Raw genomic sequence first — 19,527 nt, 5'->3', positions numbered from 1 at the left:
TTTTAACCATGTTGTACACCATGTTGAACCTAACAGCAAACTGATGCTTGAGGAGGGTTTGGAGCACAGTTGCAAGTAACTGAGGTATTATCTTCAAAACCAATTTTGATCCCACTGGGTTTTGCTCATTTCCACCAGCCACTCACCTCCTACAAAAATCTGCTTGCCATTAATTTCATGTGTCCTTTTGATGCTGTCAAACTACCTACTGATCCCCCAAAGCACCCAGCTGTACTTAATTACCTTTAACCTACACATCTCCATGGCCGCTTGTATCCCCTTCCCATGCATGTTCCCGCAGATTAGCGCTCTTCAGTCTTTCGTCCCATAACTGCCTTTTGGAAAGCCTTGATTCCAGGACTTGGGAGCAAGATTTACACTCTTTCTCTACATTCCTTTTACTCCTTAGACAGGGCGCAATCTGAACTCCAAATCTAACCAACCAAACGAAACAACCCCTGCCCCTACCCCAGGTCTAAAGCAACCTTGCAAAGAGCTTTTGAGCTTGAGACGCTCACGTAGCTAGACAGAGTTTAATGCAGTAACTGATAATAACGGCTACTGCATTTCTCCATATACCACATCTGGCAATAGCCCAAGCAGAGAACAGAGGAAAGCAACCTGGTTTATGACAGTGATTGGAAGGGAATACATGCTTACTTTAAGAAACCCTCCTCCTGCTGAAGCTGACACCACTAAAAGACCTGTCTGCTATAAGAAGGAATGCATCTCTCTCTGATACACGTCAGCTCACTGAAACCGAAAAACTGCAGCTTGTTCAGACAAAAACTAGAAATTAACAGGGGAGAAAAGGGAAGAATATTTCAGTCCAGTTATATGCTAGTAAAGATACACGTACAGTTGATGTTACAATCGTTGATAATGATATGGCAACACCAGGCACAAGTATAAGTCGTGACTCGATAGTCTGTCTATTGGGGCTATAGATACGCACAGGCAAGGAAAGTACCTATTCTAAATAGCATACAATCTAGATAAAAGGCGGGAGAACAGAGAAGGAATAAGCAGTACGTCACAAAGCAATAAACAGCAGAGTCAGGGAGCAACGTAAGCCACGGAAGACGCTAGCCAGCAAGTTAGCTGCTGGGCCACAGATCATAAACTAACGTTCTTCTGTCTAAGCTTCATAGTACCAGACACTTTAGAAGCACAACCCAAACAAAGGTTGAGACAATGCTGATTTTCGCTCTCCCACACTTCAAAAAGGCATAGTGATATACAGTGTAAGCATCCTGAACAGTTTATAGAAGCCTGACCCCATGACTGGAAAGAAACGATGAAGAATGAAGAACACACAGTGTAGGAACATCGAGCGGAAATAAAGCTAGAAGCAGTTCCAGACCCATTATTCCTCAGGCCTAAACAAGCCATACTATAAAATACAGGTTTCAGATGTCCCCGTTAAACCCTCCGAGGAACTACCAAGCCAGAGTAATACAATAAAATGCAATTATAATATGCGCTGGCCTGCATATTCTCAAGACTGGGCCCCAAGTGCACAATATGACAATGAGTAAAAAGATGTTTGAGATCCCAAAGTCCTTTTTGTGGGAGAACTACTTTGAGCTCACTGAGGATTTTGCCTCCAGGGCTTTTGCATTCCCCAACCTAGTCCTGCATGGTGTTTCTGTAGGTTTTCGTCATTGAACGTTCTGCACCGTCTCTTCTACATGGCAACGCTGGCTCGCAGCTTGAGCAACACTCAGAGAAAAGACAGTCCATACAAAGTGAAGGGGAGGTGAGGAAGGAATAGCACTGGTTGCACATACCTGCAACTCAGGTTGATGAAGATTTAATCTAGAGTACTGGATCCCTTAACTAGGGCATGAAAGCTTGCTCTACAAGAAGCATCGGCTGTAAAATTTGTTGTACATGTAAATAAGTAAGGTAAAATACTACTAATTCGGTACTGTGGGAATCCTTACCGTACATTTCAAAGTAATTTCTTCTCTTCCATAGCTAAAGTTGGAAAATAAATATTTCTTTAGCTCTATCATTAGTTGATTTTAATATGTAGATGGACAAGTATACGTATGTTTTTCAGGAAGTAAAAACAAACTTCTCACCCGTTACATCCTATGGGAAAATTACTGATACCGTTAGTACTCATTTTGTCTCTTCAATGCAGACTTGATTAGTACAGAAAATGAACCTTTCAGTAAGTATATTTTGGAATTTCAAAAGGATTTTCTTTTAGAACTCCTGTTCAATTAAACTGAACATATTGAAGCATCTCAGTGAATTGCTTAAAAATTCAAAGGCATTTTGAAATATTTTTAAAACATCTAAGTGATAAGGAGAACAAGCTACACGGGGGAGGGGGGAATGAGAGTTTGTGCTCAAATCCACTGAAGTGCTTAGAAATTTCTGCCTAAACCTGGAACTCTCTTAGACTCAATCGTCCCCCGTTCCGAGAGTGACACAATAAAGTTTGAAGTATCAGGCACAAAAGAGATTACTAGAAACTCTTACAAATGCCAAGACCATATCACAAAATCCAAAATTAGAGGATAAGAAACTGCCACATTCTGCTGCCAATGAGGAAATGTTTTCTAGAGTATATAAACAAGGATGATAGGCTCCTGTCTCCAGTTGAGGATGGCCTCATTCATAAGATTTCCTACCCTCAGGTACTCAAAACTCTCTAAAAACAAAGGACAGTCTCTCACTGAGATTAGCTGAGCTGTGATTGCGTTCTTGAAACGGAGCAACGTGAAGACGTTCTCTTTTACCCTGCTAAGAATATTGTGCAGTGCAGAAAGAGCCAGATCAAAAAAAACCTTATCTTGAACTATTTTGCGTCTTTGATTTTTTTCTGTAGCTAAGAGTCCAAGTACTGCCTTTCTACTAAAGGGTCATCAAACTTTTGATGCCCATTTAACAACTGTCAGGTCTGTGAAGTAACAAAGACAGACAAATGTAGAAAATGCTTCTTCACTCCAGACCAGCTCCTGTGGAAAGCATGTCTAGATTCTGGTGAACGCTGATATGGGCAAATAACATACTTACAGAGACCCAGCAAAGACATGTAGAGGAAGAACAAAACTCAAGTACAATTAGAGAAACCAGCGTGAGACCCTAACTTCTGAAAAGCACTGCTAAGTGAAACAGCGCAGCAGCCAAACAGAAATACAGCGTAGAGTACAGCACAATCTGTTAGTGAGCTAATTTCATTCTGTTCAAAGGAAGGCAAAATAACACCGAGAGCACAAGACTTCTGCCCTGTGCGGCACGTGCAGGTGGCTCCAGGGAGATATAAATCCATTCTACTCCCAGGCACCGTAGGAGCTAATGAAGTAAAACGGAGACCATCAGGACAAGTTTACTCTTGCTGTTGCAGGCTGCTGCCACTCTCTGCTACACCACTTCAGTGCAATCAGCTCTGCAGTCTTCTGTTGGGAAAACTGCAGCATGTTGAAGCGACAGGACTTCTCTCAGAGGACTTTAGCTATACAGATGGCTCCATCAGTGTCATTCCATCACTGCTTTCTACTGCTGCATCTAACTAAATGACATTTAAAGGAACAAACACATAGCTCTTTTATTATTAAATGAATCCTCTTACATTTATCTGCTCTCTAGTGCTCTTCATCTCAAAGTGCTTTCACAAACTAGAAAAAGATGTATGAAATTAGACACAAAGACCAATATCCTCTGTAGGCACTACTGGCTGAGTGTCCAACTTGAAACATTTTAAAAGGGGTCTGGACTTTCAGCAAACGCATATCAATTTCCCTCAGCCAATCATGCCTCTATTGTACATCCAGTAACTGAAGACCTCAATCTTCTAGTCACTGCCAAAAATTTAACCCAAGAACTTTTTATCTACTGGTAAGAGGCAGCTCCCCAGCAACTTCTGTGGGCGTATTTCCATAACAGTCTTCACAGAGACTGTGAAAAGGAGTAACTTCTAGGATTAAAATAACCTAGAAAGTTTTAAAAAAGAACACTGATTTTAGAGTTTATTATTTAAAACATACCATTTTCAAATATGGAACTCCTTAAATGATATGTACATTTTAAGGTTTCTATTTACATTTTTCTGCTCTCCTGCTGTGCTTTGAGGAAATAGTTTCTAACCGATAGTTTCTCCAGGACTCAGGAGACCTGGCTTCTGCCTCAGGCGTGCTAGGTGTCTTTGGACAAATCAGTTCACTCATCATTCATGCTTCAGTTTCAAGTTTTTCCAAAACAGGACAACTTTTTGCAGAGTGCTTTGAGATATACGGATGAATACTGCTAGGTACTGCGTTCATTCTTAGTCAGCCTGAAAGAAGCATCACCAAACATACTCACTGTTTACCTCTGTGGCTTTTGCCTATACACACCCCACAGCTTTCTTCGTTTTATATTTCGGGTTTGCTAGCAGCAGCAGACACTGTCTAGCACAGTCTGCTTATCATCTTCCCCGTATCAGACACGGCTGAGGTCAGAACTTTTAGCTTGGAAGCAGCTAATCCGGAATACCCAAGAGAAACATATATGAGAGCACTCAGAGGGGCAGTAACACAACTGATCCATACCGGAGACGCAAGGAAATTGGCTATCCTTATGTACTCTCACACACAATACACCAAGTAAATCAGCTATATATTCCATGCTCCATTTCATTCCATTCCCTTTATTTCACCGATTCTAACAACAGTATTTACAAGAGTTTTCTACCGAAATGGGATTTTTAAAAGTCAACAGCACATACTGCTGGGCTCAACTATAATGAGATCATGAGCTGGACCCTCCCAAATTCATGGCATTGGCCTGGAAAAACTACTATTTCTGGAATAAAAAAAAATTTATTTCCCTTCAGAGTGGGGCAGGGGAGAAGAATGGAGACAGGACGGTGGGAAAAGTTTTGGAGTTTAACCATATCGTTATTTCAGATTTCTCCTGCAGCCACTGAATTGGGAAACCTGCTTGATTTGAAAAATGGAAGCTGGGAGTCATACTCACTTGACTAACAGCTAAAGCCCAGGCACCAGTTACTGCAAAAGCTGGCAACTCTGGATGGCTAGACAGAATACAGTTAGGCTAACAGGAACGTTGTCAGCACACTATGTACCTATATGCATTGTACATTTCTACTGTTGGAAGAAGTGCACTTGATATTTAAAGAAAACAAGACCTCAGCTTCGGAGTTTATCTGTATGATAACTCCAGCAATATCATGGTCACCGGCATCACGCTCCAGCAAACAGGGGAAATAACCAACAAACACTCATAAAGCTTTTGCAAGATGAGTAATGTACGCAAGCAGCTGTATGTACTAAACAAAACAAGCAGTCTGGTCACTGACAGTCCCAGCTAAGCAGCAGCGGGTTCTTGGTGACTGATATTCATGCAACGGGCATATCCTTCTATACAACAATGGCTTTTCAACGAACAGTCTACCGACAACAACCACTTTGAGAATAATTAAGTAATTAATTATATTTTCTAATCTATTAAGCCTTGATTGCTTATCAAAGCATTCAGATGGATCATTTTCCTCTTGTCAGTTCCAATTACTTTCGCCTTTTTCTTTTTTTCTTTTTTCTTTTTTTTTTTTTTTTTAAACAAAGGAAAAAGTCTCTCGAACTTCATGGGGATTCAGGGCTTCCACGGAGCAGAAAGAATAGCTTGGTTTTTTTAAACTATAGCTTCCTGAGAGATGATTTTGTACACGTGACTCCACACAAGTACAGGTTATCTGATTTCTAGGAAGCATGAGGTGTTTGTCTTTTGGTCTTTTTGGTTTGTCTTTTTGTCTCAAAGCCTGTGATGCTTTTATGGCTCTTATAACCCCTGAAGCTATGCAATTGCATTCGCCACAATGCAGGATTAAACACAGCAGCACGGGGTAATTAGTGGAATCAGGAATTAAACTCATACGGCATCACATCTGCAAATAGATACAAACTGACATGTAACGTTCGAAATTACTAATAAACAAAATCAAAAAATACTGAGACGCTCTTAGGTGGCTGACATTTGCTCAGCTCCAAAGTCAATAGGATTATTCTGGTTCAAGCCAACTGGAAATCCAGCCCACATGTCCCCATCTTGATTGCTAAAAATGAAAATGCACTCTGTTGCCTTATCACAAAATAATTGCTACTAATTTATCCTGGGGCTTTAAGCAAGCACATAAAACCAGTGACTATCTGACAGGAGGGGAGAAAATTTTGCTGTTGCAGACCCCTACTGTATTTGAGAGGAAATTATTTGAGAGAAAAAACCCAAACAGGTGGCTGTTAAGACATCACTACAACCAACTTTTTTTTTATTTTAAAAACTCTATCTTAATGTCACAAGGCACTTAATAAGGTGGAATTTATTTGGTATAGCAATACATTGCGATCCAGTATGTTTGACCTCACATAGTGGGGGAAAAAAAAAAAAGAAAAAGAAAACAGTATTCAGAGACGAAAACCAATAGTGCTATTCATGCCACAGGTAATTAAAAAACCCTCAAACTGTGCACCTTGAAATTTCACAACTGCCAAAAAAGCAGAAGAGGACAATTTTTCCTCTAATTCCGTCAATTCCTCAAGAACATTACTGTGAATATGATACCTAAGACCAAAGCGCTTTCTCCTTTGGATACAATATAAAGACATGTTAAGAACCAGGATTTTACCTCTGGGAACAGCTCTGAACAAAGAAGTATTATCAAGCCAGTTAGGTCTACTGGGAGGGGTCTGAAGCACAGCTTCTGACTTCGTTACTCCCCTTGTACTTGCCTTAGCGGCAAATTACAAGCCTCTTTCCATGTGGTGAGCTGTTACGTTAGGAAAAGGTAAAGCAGCCAGGTTCTGTCCTTCTCGGCCTTTGTACAGCTGGCCCAGAACGCTTCTCATGCATACAACACGTGCAAGTACCCGACTGATTCCTTATTCCCTTCGTTGTGCGGACATAACCCAGCCCTGATGCATAGCACAGACATAAACAAACCGCTTTTGTTTACACAGACTTTTTTCATACTTGTTGCCTCAAACTGCTACCACTTTACCGTGGAATGGGAAGGATCACACAAGCAGCACTAAACTGCAACGGAGCCTATCCACCAGAGGAAACTGGGGAGAAGAAACCGAAACAAAGCCAATAAAACACATACAAAAGTGAGGAAACTGTTTTAGAAAAAGCACAAAGCACAAATGAGGCCCTCCTCTTTCTCTGCATAGAGGAGACCGCAAGGAGTAAATCAGAAAGCACTAAGTTCAGTTTGTATCTAACCTCTGAAGTGTAAAAGGCTGAATCATTTCTAGCCGGCTTCCAAGGAGTACAGGTATTACAAACCCTGATGCACAGGTTGCTAAGCCATCTCTTCCAGCTAAACCTCTGACTGACAGTCAGCTGCTCTCTCACTAACAGTGACTAACTACTACATCCATTAAGTAATATAGCTGGGATGTGGAGAGATTAATTTTCTGCTTGGACTGATTTTGACTGCACATGTGCATGCTGTCTCTTAGTATACGTGTATGTATGTATATGTCTGGTATATAAAACTTACCCTATATACATCTATATATTGTATATAAGGTATAAATTATGGTATGATATAATGTATAGCTACATTTTTTGTGATTACAGTGAAAGAAAGAGAGATCCCTATGTAAAATAAGATGTAAAGTATTCTGGTGGGAGGGGAATTTATCTCTGACGAAAGAACAGAGGATAATTTCATTGATACTGGTATGGATGCAAAGTTCCACCACAGACTTCATGTTGTGAAGGCAGCAGATGTGGTTTGTCTGTTATTTTGTTCTGATCAGTGACGCCAGGATTTCTAGCGTGCATGTAGGAGTGGGGGTGGTATCTCTTATTGAAAACTCATTTCTTGACAGCAAGAAACATTTCCTTCCAGCTGCGGAGCTCTTACAGTTTGTTCTTTTCACTCTATTGGTGGAACTGTATGTTACCAGATCAGCTCTGGGATTTCTTCCTCAGGACACTGCAATCTTGCATCCTTTTTTGCAAGTGTAAAAAACCCCTGCAGATTTAACATGTTGTGTTTGTGCAAATAAGGTTCTCCTCATTTGGCAAGGCGTAACAGTTATACTGAAGCTGGGAGAATAGGACTGGAAAATTTCCCAGCTGAATACTGATAAATCACATATAAAGTACAGTCAAATGGAACAAACCACACAAAATTAACTGCATTCACTTCTGAGGATAATGATTTGAAAAGATGCTTCATAAAATAAAATGCAATGCTAATTATGCTTTTATGGAACATGATTATTTAGCCTTACTAGCTAGAGAGAGTGGCCCCTCAGAGCCAAAACTAATATTCACTGAAGTCACAAACCATATTCCACAACACTGCTTTTCAAACTTTTTCCAATTTCACTGCTATCGGCCCTGAAACGCCATCATGCAATACTTACAATATCTCAGCTAGTTTGTAAACTTACAGCATTTATATGATTCCATGAATCAGCTGGGAAATTTTCCAGTCCTATTCTCCCAGCTTCAGTATCCCAGCTTCCCATCCTGACTGTGAGTAAAGACCATTTCTACTGCACGGCTCATGAATTCGAGCACCCAGTGAAAATAAATCAGGGCAAAATATTGAGGAGAGAAAGTTTAAACATTTTGCCAGGGAACTTTTCTACTGAAAAAATATAATTTTTGCCAAAACTACGGGCTCCATAGGAATGTTTGAGTTTTGTTTAATTTCTTAATCAGTAAAATCCAGAGACTTGTGTTTCAATATTATATTGTTTTATACTAGATATAAATAAAATTAGTACAATACTTGTATTTGCTTTGTTAACATACAAACTGAATAACACCCCCCCCAACCTGTAAAAAGCATTATCCACATGAAAATATTCCAGTAGCCCTCAATGAAATTTCTCATGTTTCAAAGCTGTGACTGTTTCATTGCATACGGAGGGGTAGAGGAAAAAAAAGCACAATCACAGAAATTGCACTCCCTTCTTTGTCCTTTCATACATTTTTTCCCCCAAAATCAAAGTGGACAATCTGCATTAAAGAAACACTTGAAACAAGACACAATATCAATTTTCTCCATAACACTTAAAACGTCAACACATCTGACTGCAATGGACGACATCAACAGCGTTCTAGACAATGCTCTCAATGAAATCCATTTTCTGCTTTAAGTAATCCTGTATGCTTCCTTAATTAACCTATTTATTTTTAAATGTATGCATTAAATTATAAGTAATGTATATACTACTATACATTGTATTGTAAGACCTAAAACACTTCAATTAAGAGTGAAGTCCCCCTGGGCCAGGTGCAATATAACCTGAAAAGTACTCAGAACAACCTCAAAATGTGATAACATGAGGCAAGAGACTGGAGTAAATATTTAATTGAGCCAGTAAGATGACAGATTTGGAGCTGGCCTTCAAAGAGACCAAATAACATGTCTCACACTGACACATAACAGCAAGTCCTTGGCAGGCCGAAGAATTTAGCTCGGTTCATCTATGAGCCAGTGCACAGTCTTACCCTTTCCCACTTCACCGTGGGATTTAGGCAGGGCTTGGAACGGGCTATACAGATGGATAAATTAATTCTAGGCCACAGCTTCTTCAAGAGATATAATCATCTGCCAGGGATAAAGGAAGGATGGGAGAGACCCTGGTTTACATAAGGCTATTTTCTCATTTCAAATCTCTGATGAGTCTAACAGATGCAACAGCATACGCAATGGGGAAGCAGGATGAAAGCTTTCTATCAGGTCTGCATGCCTGCAACACAGCAAAAACAACGCTGGGCTGGTAAAAAGAAAGGTTCTTTACTCCCCCCCATAGTGAGAAAGATTATCCCATTTGGGCATTTTCTAGCTATCCACCCCTCCTCTCCTTCCCCTCGGAAGGGATTTCCCTTTAGAAGCCTCAGATCCTCCCCGTGGGAACAATCTTCCCCCTTAAGTGACAGTTATATTTGTGGCTATTAACGACAAGAGATTGGCCCCATGCCACCCTCTTGCTAAAGAAAGGGACGCAGAACATGCGATTCTTTTCAATTGCGTCTTCTAGGATAAACAGTGGAATCTTAACAGTCACAACAGAAAATAAATCAATCTATGTCTAAGGTTCATCATTGTGGAGAAATTCACTTCTCTGTCAATACTAGAGAAAACAGGTTTTCTCATCCTTCTCCTTGGGTATTGAAAGTCATTCATTTATAAATAAATATATAGATGTACTGCCATTTTCAGCTGCTGAAACAATGCACTAGAAAGACAGTTAACTGCCTCTGGATACTAAATAAATTTCCTGCTTTATTGAGTGCGGTGCATACAAAGAGATGAAGCACTAAATCCTGCCCATGGCATGCCATCTCTATCTTACGTTGTCATTCTGGCAAAAATTATATCTAACTCAGTCCAAGTAAACTCTATCCAGCAACAATCCTATTAAAAATGTTGAGGAAGAGTCTTCTCTCAGGTACATCAACGTAAATCCGCGAACCCTAAGCTCTAGTGCACATCCACAGCTTCAGATACTGACAACAGTATGCTGGAGAGGAGAATTTCATCTGACACCCCGAGGAGCTTTCCACCTACAGATTCTCTGTATCACTGAAGTGTATGAGCAACTTATCCTACGTAACTTGAACTCTCCTAGGTCATCGTACAAATGATAACAGTTTCCAAAATGTGGTTTCAGAAAGTTACAATCGTAAAGTGTATTAAATCAATAATCGCTTTAATACCTGATATGTCCCTCTACAGATTTATTCCACTAGCCCTTTCCGTCCTCAGCAACTACAGACCCAATGTATTGTAGCAGCTATTTGCTGCCAGGCACGCTACCGTGAAGTACATATATACAATAAACCCCGAAAATAGTGATAATTGAACATATCATTTGCAGCATTTTAGGTAGCCACAAAACAGAACAAGGCCATATCCAAGTGTATCAGTTGTAGCAATCAAATAATTTTATTTTCTCCTCACCGTAGCTCATTAGAGCACTGCCAGGTGCAACCTGAGTTTTTTCATTTATATACCTTTTTTTATATACATATGCATGCATAATAGAAGGAGAGCATACCATTCTGAAGTGACTGGATCTGCTTCTGGAAGAACAGCAATGACATTTAGTACTCTGTATTTTGATTTATGTCACAGAATGCCAGAGTTTTTCAATCACATCAGCTAAGAGACAGTGATAAGATAAGGCCAGAAAGGGAATCACATGGGATATACTCTGCTATAATTTGGCTTTACGGCTGGGGGCGGGGGGGAGTACGGGGTCAGAAGTGCCCACAAAAAACCCTAGTAATTGTAAGATTTCATCTTAAAAGCAATTTATTTACTGGGAGTCAAAATTGAGATAAGATTTCAAAAAGTCTTTCTGTGGCTTAAAAGTCTGAATCCGATTTTCAAGCCTGACTTAATTATTTAGAAACTTAACCTCAAGTTTTGAATGCCTAGGTCCTTAAAAGCAGCTGACATTTTTTTATGGTCCTGTTTTTTTTTGTTGTTTCTTTTTTGTTTTGTTTTTTTGGAGAGAGGCCCTATTAAATACGTACATCACATTTGAAAATGGACATTTATATTCTTGAACACTTGAAAAATTTACATTGGAATATAATTTCTCAAGCAGATTAAGAAATATGTATGCCACCTATATCTGGCTCTTCTAATAGCTCAAGAGCTATTTTTATGAAAGCTCCGACTTTTCTAAACAGGCACATAAGAATACTCCAGGGAAATAATGTAGGCCACTCTATCAACTGCCAGCATTATACCTCAGGTTAACTATTTTTTCTTTAGGTATTTCTAGAGTATCTGGCAGGATGAGCCCTGATGCTAACTGGGGTCTCTAGGTCAAACAGCGAGGACTGAACGGATATGAGACCATTCAGAATCACAGCAAAGCAGGGGCAGTTTCCTCAGACCTCCTTTCTCCTATCCCTTAACCATCAGTGTGACAGCTGCCTCTGGCTGAATGACATTTTGGGTGTAGGAAGTAAAAAGGAAGTTTTCCGCAAACATAGAAAACACTGAGTCATGGTAACAGCTACAAAACTAATACCTCCACTACTTCAAGGGAGGGCTTTTTCCCTCCTGGCCTTCCTTGACTCTATGTTTCGCTGTTTACAACAGGGCAGCAGATTTTCAGACTTTAATCAGATGGAAATGGAGACCAGAGGCAGCACCTGCTACAAGTTAATTAGTTCTTCTTGGCTCCAGAACAGCTGTTGATTTTGGTTTAGGTATTATCTTTATTCCATTTTTTTTAACCGTTTGTTCAGTGGAGCAGAAGATGGGGAGCTCTGGGCATTTGGCGTTTGATACCAAGTCATGCCAATGTTTGAGATCTCAGCTATTAAACCATATGCTCTGCTATAGGAAAAGTTCCCAAGCAGGATCGTGAATAAGAGAGAAATGGTAGGCTTGGGCTGGTTACTATGGCAAAGATAAAATCTCCTTTAATACATACCGAGTGTGTCTGTAGCTCTCTCGTTTTGTTTGGGAGTTTCTGAAAAGCATTTCTCCCTCTCCTATCTAGCCTCACCTTCATAAACCTAAGCTTAGCCGGTTTAACGGGAGTTGAAAAAGTCACTGGTGTACTCGTACCTTTCTCCAAGCCTTTACTGGACATGCTGCCTTCATTATAATCATACCCTGGAAATAAGCAGCGGCAGAGCTGCCACACATAGAGAGAACAGATGAAATTAGACATAAGATTCTTTGGTAATGATGGGGCCATTGTGGTCCTTGTTCTCTATTAATTTCCTGTCTGCTTAGTTCAGATGTGCGATGTGAAGCCAACAACATGCTAGAGCTGGCACGTGCAGTCATGTACTTCGGGCAAGTACAACAGCCATCATTCCTCTTTAGTGATCTAGAGAGACATTTAGTCCCTTAGCCTATCTGCAAGGCCTCCAACAGCGAAAACGGGATCGTTTATGCTTGCCTGGTATGAATGCCTTTGTACTAGGAGTTATGCTGAGAACAACAACGGGCCGCTAAGAGGAAATAATGCATGTTGGCTGTGGACTGGGTTCACGTTTCTATCCTCAGATGTATAAAACGGAGCCAAGATCCTTCCTGTGCAAAAATGGGACCAAGTACCGAACGGGAAGAATTTTTTGGCTCCGATGAGAAGTTCTGTCCAGTTCAGGTGGGCTCTGAGGCAGCACAGCTTGTAGCTGTAGTTAGCTATCCTCCTGTTAGTAAGTACCAGCTGTCTCTTGTAGCTGTACGTTATCCAAGATGGTGGCTTGAGTTTGCACAGCAACTCACAAAACGAACTGTGACAGACTCCTAGGAACTAGTCCAGCAAATAATAATTACAGCTGATCATGAGAGAACACCCAATGCAATACACCATCTCTAGGCAGTTACTCAGATGAGTCCTTTTTAAAAAAAAGAAACACAGACACGCTCACAGAAAGTGCGCGCTCAGAAAACTAGCTGAATTAAAACAACCTAGTGATCTTAGTTGTCTTGGAATGTAATAAATACACGGAGACTGATGTAGTTACGGGTTGTCACCACAACGATTTCAATGTGGAATTTGATACTGAGTGTATGACGACCACCTACAACCACAAAAAAGCAGCTTTGTAGAAATAGCAAACCAATCAGCAGATGGCAAACAGATGGATACAAGATTCAGAGATGTGTACATACAAAACTTAATTGAAATGAAAGCGATTATTCATTGCAATAAATTCAACTCAGGTGGACAAAAGGCAACATCCTTAAGTAACTAATGGGAAAAAAGGTTTTAAATAATTAAGGCTCTATTTACGAATGTCTCCTGAATTATTTATGAGAATCTCTTCATAGGGATAATAAAGACTATATTGCTTCCAAGTGACAAGAAAAGGTATTCACCGAGATATAACCCCTATGGATGAAAGCAGAAGCTGCCACTTTTAAGAGGCTACAGAATAGGTAAGACATCTCCGCTCCTGGGTTGGAATATCAAATTAAAAGTATTTACATGGCTTATAACATTCTTTTTAAGAATAACATAAACAGTTCTCAGCACAAAAAATACCATTCATCCTTATGTTGTGAAATGGCTCCAAACAACATATCAGACCACAACTCTAACCAGAAATGCATTGCAGCAAGAGGGAAAAGAATTTTGGTGTAGAGTACCTTAAGCTCCTTCACAAGCTGTCCAGCAATTACAACCCTGGATCTTGTGACCGAGCTCTAAAATAGACACAGGAAAGGAGGAAATGAAAAGAAAAGAATAGGTTCATTCCCACACAGAAACAACCATTTGAAAGAAACGACTTTCTCCCATTATTCAAAAAAAAACCCCAAAACCAAAAAACCAAATCAAAACAAAACAAAAAAAACTTGAGATGCCACAACATTTCAAAAATTTGTGGATAAGTCAAACAATATATTTGCCTTCAGCCCCACCTGTTCTCGTGCCTAGTTCCAAGCTCATTCCTTACGTCTCCTTCTCTTGAATTTTAAATAAAATGTCCATCCATTTCTCCAACCTGCTGATTTGATACTTTTAAGTGACACCTCTCTTCTCACAAATAGATTTGTAGGAACAGTTAACCAATGGAAAAACATCTGCATCTGTTTGGAGAAAAAATCTGAAGACTCAGCAAACTCATACAACTTTGGGGGAAAAGTGCAAAAAAGCTAAGACTTTTTTAAATTCAATTGTTTAAAGGATGTAGATTCCACAATAAAGAGATACAGAGGATATATGAATTTGGAAAAACCATGCTCTGGGTCAGGCAAGCTACTGTTCAACCAATAAACCCTAGAATCAGGATCTTTGACTTCTCTAGTTCATTGGCTTTGTTATGCTTTATAAAGTTACATAAAACATTTCAAACAAGCATTCTAATCACTCTTTGAAAAGATTATTTAACAGTAAACAAACAATTCTTTCTTGCATTTTAACACTGCTGGTTCAGTGAATTGTATCATTGTTCAACTTTTTTCTTTTGCAAGGACTGCCAAGCAAATGGGCTCAAGCTTGCTCCCAGGAAGCAACAGCACAGCATCACACCTTAAAATGATATACAGACTGCTTCCTGATACTAGACTAAGCAAAATTTCCCAAACTTACTTTGATTCCAACAAAATGGGTGAGATCCCAGGAACTCATACAACACTCCTCAGTGTTTGGGATATAGGGCCCACAGGGTCTGTACTTGAGGATCTCGAATACCTGCAAACCCTCTGGAATTTCTGTGCAACCTTCAGATGCTTGGCCCCATGGCACAGTCTGTCCTTGGGACAATCCCACTGCAGTAGTACAGCTACAGAACTAAGCAACGAACACTAGCAACGACTGGCAGAGAGTGCAAGAAACGGTGCTCAAAATCCTGTCATTCCCATTTGTATATATTATAAGATAGGAGGAAGAGAGTAGGATTTATTGTATGTTTCCCTCCTTCCTCTAGGAAGGAAGGATGGAGGGAAACACATCCCTCCTACCATCCTCAACAGCCAGCGTGTTCTACAGGGAGCGAGAGAGACAGACAGACTATTCTGCGAAGCTCCTTGACACAGGCCCAGGGCACTTCCTTGGTAAAGTTAGTGCACCGCTACAGATCAAGGGCTGATGACGAACTATGACGCGAGGGGTTATGCCACCACAGTACAGCAGGTAACAGAGGTCTAGCGCATCTGCAGCATTTGCTACTCCAATCTACGTGTTCGGTTTCTTCTGCTCCACCACCCACTCTTCCACCAGCCAAGAACGGGCTCGACTGTCGGTTTGGTTCTGTTATTGCTCTGTCTGGGAGCAGAGAAAGCGAAATAGTCCCTCGACGAAGATTTGTCCCGTCACCAAGCCCTCTCTGACAGAGATCATTGTAACTCTGCCTCTAGCACATGAAGGCAGATGCTAAGACTTTCATTTCCAGTGGAAACTACAAATGGAGCCGGGGGTGGGGGGGAAAGGGGGGAATATTATTACCTGGTTTGGAATATGGCCAAAAGCACTCCTCTCCCTCCCTCCCTCTCTCCGTCTCTCTCTGAAGAGAGAAAAAGAATACAACAGGTGCTTGTTGCTGAATTGCATGTAATGGAGCAGACCTAAATTTACAAGAATTTGAATACAATATTCATCTCTTGCACCTTTAGAAGGATACAGCAGGTCTCAAATCACACACAGGCAGATATTTTCCCTATTGCACATGGCTGTCTGCTTGTTCGTTTTTTCAAACAGATGAACTGCATTCCAGGCTGCTACCTAGCAGGCCCAATTAGCCCAAATTCAAGGTAAGTTTTCAGTACAAGCCAAACCTCCTGATTCTCTACAGGACCTAGAGCCCACGGACAAAGGACAGACCCAGGACAAGGCAACATCACATGGCCTGGAGACCCTGGGGAGAGGCCTAGCCAGCCCCAGCTCTAACAAGTATGTACCTACGCAGTAGCAGCTGGAACTTCAATTCTGGCACTACAGCCCTTTACCCCAAGGGCTCAGAGGTACTGCAGACACCATCTGCCCTTCCCTAGAGGTACATTTTCTTCTGCTGCACCTGCTTTTGCTGGCAAACGGTCTCCAAGCCTGCTCTTATGGTGAGATAAGTCAAGCCTTCAATATACATGGAGATCCTAGGAAATATGACATAAGCCTGATCCGATATGCAAGAAATTTCAGGTTTTAATGAACCAATGACTTCCAGAAATCGGACAATTCATTTGCAGAAGCACATGCAGACGCCATTTGTTGCTTCAGCTCTCCGCTGTGAGCGCTCCTTAGGTAACAGAGCAGCACACTCAAAGCAAACAAATCCTTTGCTGTGTCACTACTGCTGAAGGAACCGTGCGCAGCCACTTGGGTAAACATCCCGCCAATCGCAGGCTAGCAGTTAAGCTCCAAGGCTTCTCTCTTTCTCTCCCTCCGTTTCTATAATTTAAAAAAATGGATAACCTCCACGCAGGCTTCTGAGTGTGCCTGCCATCCACAAAACCAATTTCACTCAATGACAGCCTAATTAATCTTCTTCTTTCGTTTCAATAGCATACGGTCTCCGTTCAACTGTGGAATATGGTGGAATCTTGCTGAGAACACATCTGCCAGCACTGCAGTGTGAATAAAGGAATATGTAGCAGATCTTTGTGTGGTTATATCTGTATTTATATAGTTGTGTGCCTACCTAGCGCTCCACATGCATGTAGTATAGAAGAGTTGATACAGTCATGTCTTTACTAGTGAAACACCTGCAATTCCAGTCACTTCAGCATCAAAATACAACAGGAAAGCCATCTTTTTGCCCAGGGAGATATCATTACTCCTACACATAGCACTAAGGTAAAGGAGGATTATATGACTTGTTCAAGGTCACGCAGAAAACCTGCGACAGAGCTGGGAATTAAGCCAGCACCTCACAAGAATGACTAAGTCACCCTTCCCCCTTATTTTCAGGGGTCTAGCTTCCTCTTTTCTTTCCAGGGTCTCCATCATAATAACCATGGGCTTCCATGGGCTATCCTTAGGACTTCCGGCGGGAGCAAAACGGCAGCCTCTGAGGTACTCGGTCGTTATCACAACAAATTTCTGCTGTCTTGAATGAAACTGGAAGTTATCTTTTTGCTCAATTCACCTGTTAAGAACTTCTTCAGTCCTCGCCTGAACAGGTCTTGTGTTAACCGTCCACATTCAAACCAGCTGCACCTCGGGAGGTCTGTATGAGAAAACGTTGAGTAAAAACTAACTAACAACATACGTAGTTGGTCATCCAAGTGAGCGACCACATTCCAATCGGTGCCAAGCTTTCAGTTGCTTATAGTTCTGATGATTCTTAGGGTTTTACAAGTTCTCATAATAGTTGATGATGTTCTTAACGCTTCATTTTCTGGTATCATGCAATTACGAGATGATCGCAGTTTTCACTGAAAAACGGTTTCAAGACCTTCCATGTAAAACATGCCGAGGAAGCAAAGCTCAAAGACCTCCAAAAGCTAGGACTCAAATGAAATCAGTGCGTAGTATTATTTTGACTTTGGTCGAAGGCTGGTTTTTGAACATCTGGGGCTGCCAGTGCTGCACTTAAATTACTTCACCACAAAATAATGAAAGGTCACAGTATTTCAATCAAGATATCCAGCCAGCATAAATCTTGTCTGTCTATGGAAGCAACTGGTGCTCCATAGATTTACAGACTGCTAAAGGCAGGCTCAATTTATAGTTTCAATATCAATAAATAAAATTTGGTGTCTTGCTTTTAAATATGTGAGAGCTAGATTTGTCTCTTCTCCAAGGGAATGGAGCTACATTGCCTCCAGTATAGTTCCTTCTATTTACAGCAACAGAGAACTTGACCTGCACTTGGGAATTTTCTACAGGTAAAAAAGCTATCCTTTGTACTCTTTTTCATTTTTTCTCTCCGACGGGCTGCCTAAAATCCTGAAAATTGCTAAAGAAATCACTTGGCTAATGAGGAGCCACACCCACCAGTTTTGGTGAGAGCCACAGTGATAATCAGGAAGACAAACAGGGGGGAGTGGGGGAATGGGAAGACTCTTCAGGTTCTTTAGGATAATTATAAATTGTGTCAAATAAGACAAATATTTCCGTTTCTGGGCAACGTGTACCTTATGAATAGATGTGGGTTGTTTTAGTCACAACATGTCACAGGAAGTAGTCTGAGCCAATATTTGCAGTCATACAATTAAACCTGGCATGTAATAATTAGGAAGGCAGGTTTACTCTGATACTTACTACCATGTCTCTATTAGCTGTTGTCTTACATTAGCCGTTCCTCGTTAAGTGATTATGGGAACAGAATGTAACTGCTTGCAAATATACCAAAGGATACAAAACAAAAGATGGAGAAAAATTATTTCTGGTGGGTATGATTAAGCGCTATGTGAAATGACTAAAAAGAATTGAAAATGAGTTTGTGGGGAAAAACTCCCTACCAGAGAGTGTGAGACTAACACATTGTCCCAGTGGAGATGATGAGGATAACTAACAACTTCATGAGAGTTTACAGAGTTGCTTTCTGAAGAGTAAAAGGGAATTATCTAGGGTATTTTTAAAATGCAAATAGGCACCCTATTTCCATAAATAAAAATAATTAAAAAAAAAAGAATAGAATGTTTACACTTCATTTGTCCCTTGGAAAATGTCTTTCTATATCCCTCTGATACACAGGTTTTAAAAAATATCTGAAGATTATTTCTCATTAAATTTCAGTACTCTGTACTCTGAATTTCAGAAAGGGTCCATCTAATACCATGCAGAATGCTTTGAGCTAGTACAGTCCAAAACTGCTAAATCCATATGGCACAGGACCACATGCATCACTAGCTTATTTCTGAGTGATATTACTTGTATAAACATTACTTCATTGCCTTCGGATACATATCCTGGCTTGCACATGTTTAGCTTCATTGTCTCTGCCCTGTGCTTCCTGTCCCAGAAAGCCATAGCGCGCCCCCTGCTAAGCCAACAGCAGAAGACATGTCCCACGCCCTTTTTATTCTGCTCCAATGATGTAAAGAAACCTGAGTGATCAGAATAAAAAACCCTTCTACACTGTCAACACCATGCGACAGGAATTTATACCCATGCTACAGTCAGTACA

General features: G+C 40.7%; 1 protein-coding gene across 7 annotated transcripts in view; it reads right to left on the bottom strand.

The window, feature by feature from the left end:
* The window catches only part of LRRTM4 (leucine rich repeat transmembrane neuronal 4), a 238,293-nt gene that overhangs the window by 23,989 nt on the left and 194,777 nt on the right, over nucleotides 1–19,527 (bottom strand). For 2 of the 7 annotated variants that reach the window (XM_068920877.1, XM_068920878.1), the window contains one exon: nucleotides 14,108–14,164. The exons of the other annotated variants lie outside the window; for them this stretch is intronic. In XM_068920877.1, coding sequence (XP_068776978.1) covers nucleotides 14,108–14,164 — 57 coding nt within the window. The remainder of the gene's footprint in view (nucleotides 1–14,107; nucleotides 14,165–19,527) is intronic. 7 annotated transcript variants of the gene reach the window in all.

Source organism: Struthio camelus, chromosome 27, assembly GCF_040807025.1.
Source record: "Struthio camelus isolate bStrCam1 chromosome 27, bStrCam1.hap1, whole genome shotgun sequence".
Taxonomy (NCBI): domain Eukaryota; kingdom Metazoa; phylum Chordata; class Aves; order Struthioniformes; family Struthionidae; genus Struthio; species Struthio camelus.
The sequence above is the reverse complement of the archived record's forward strand: the minus strand, read 5'-3'. Positions and strand labels throughout refer to the sequence as shown.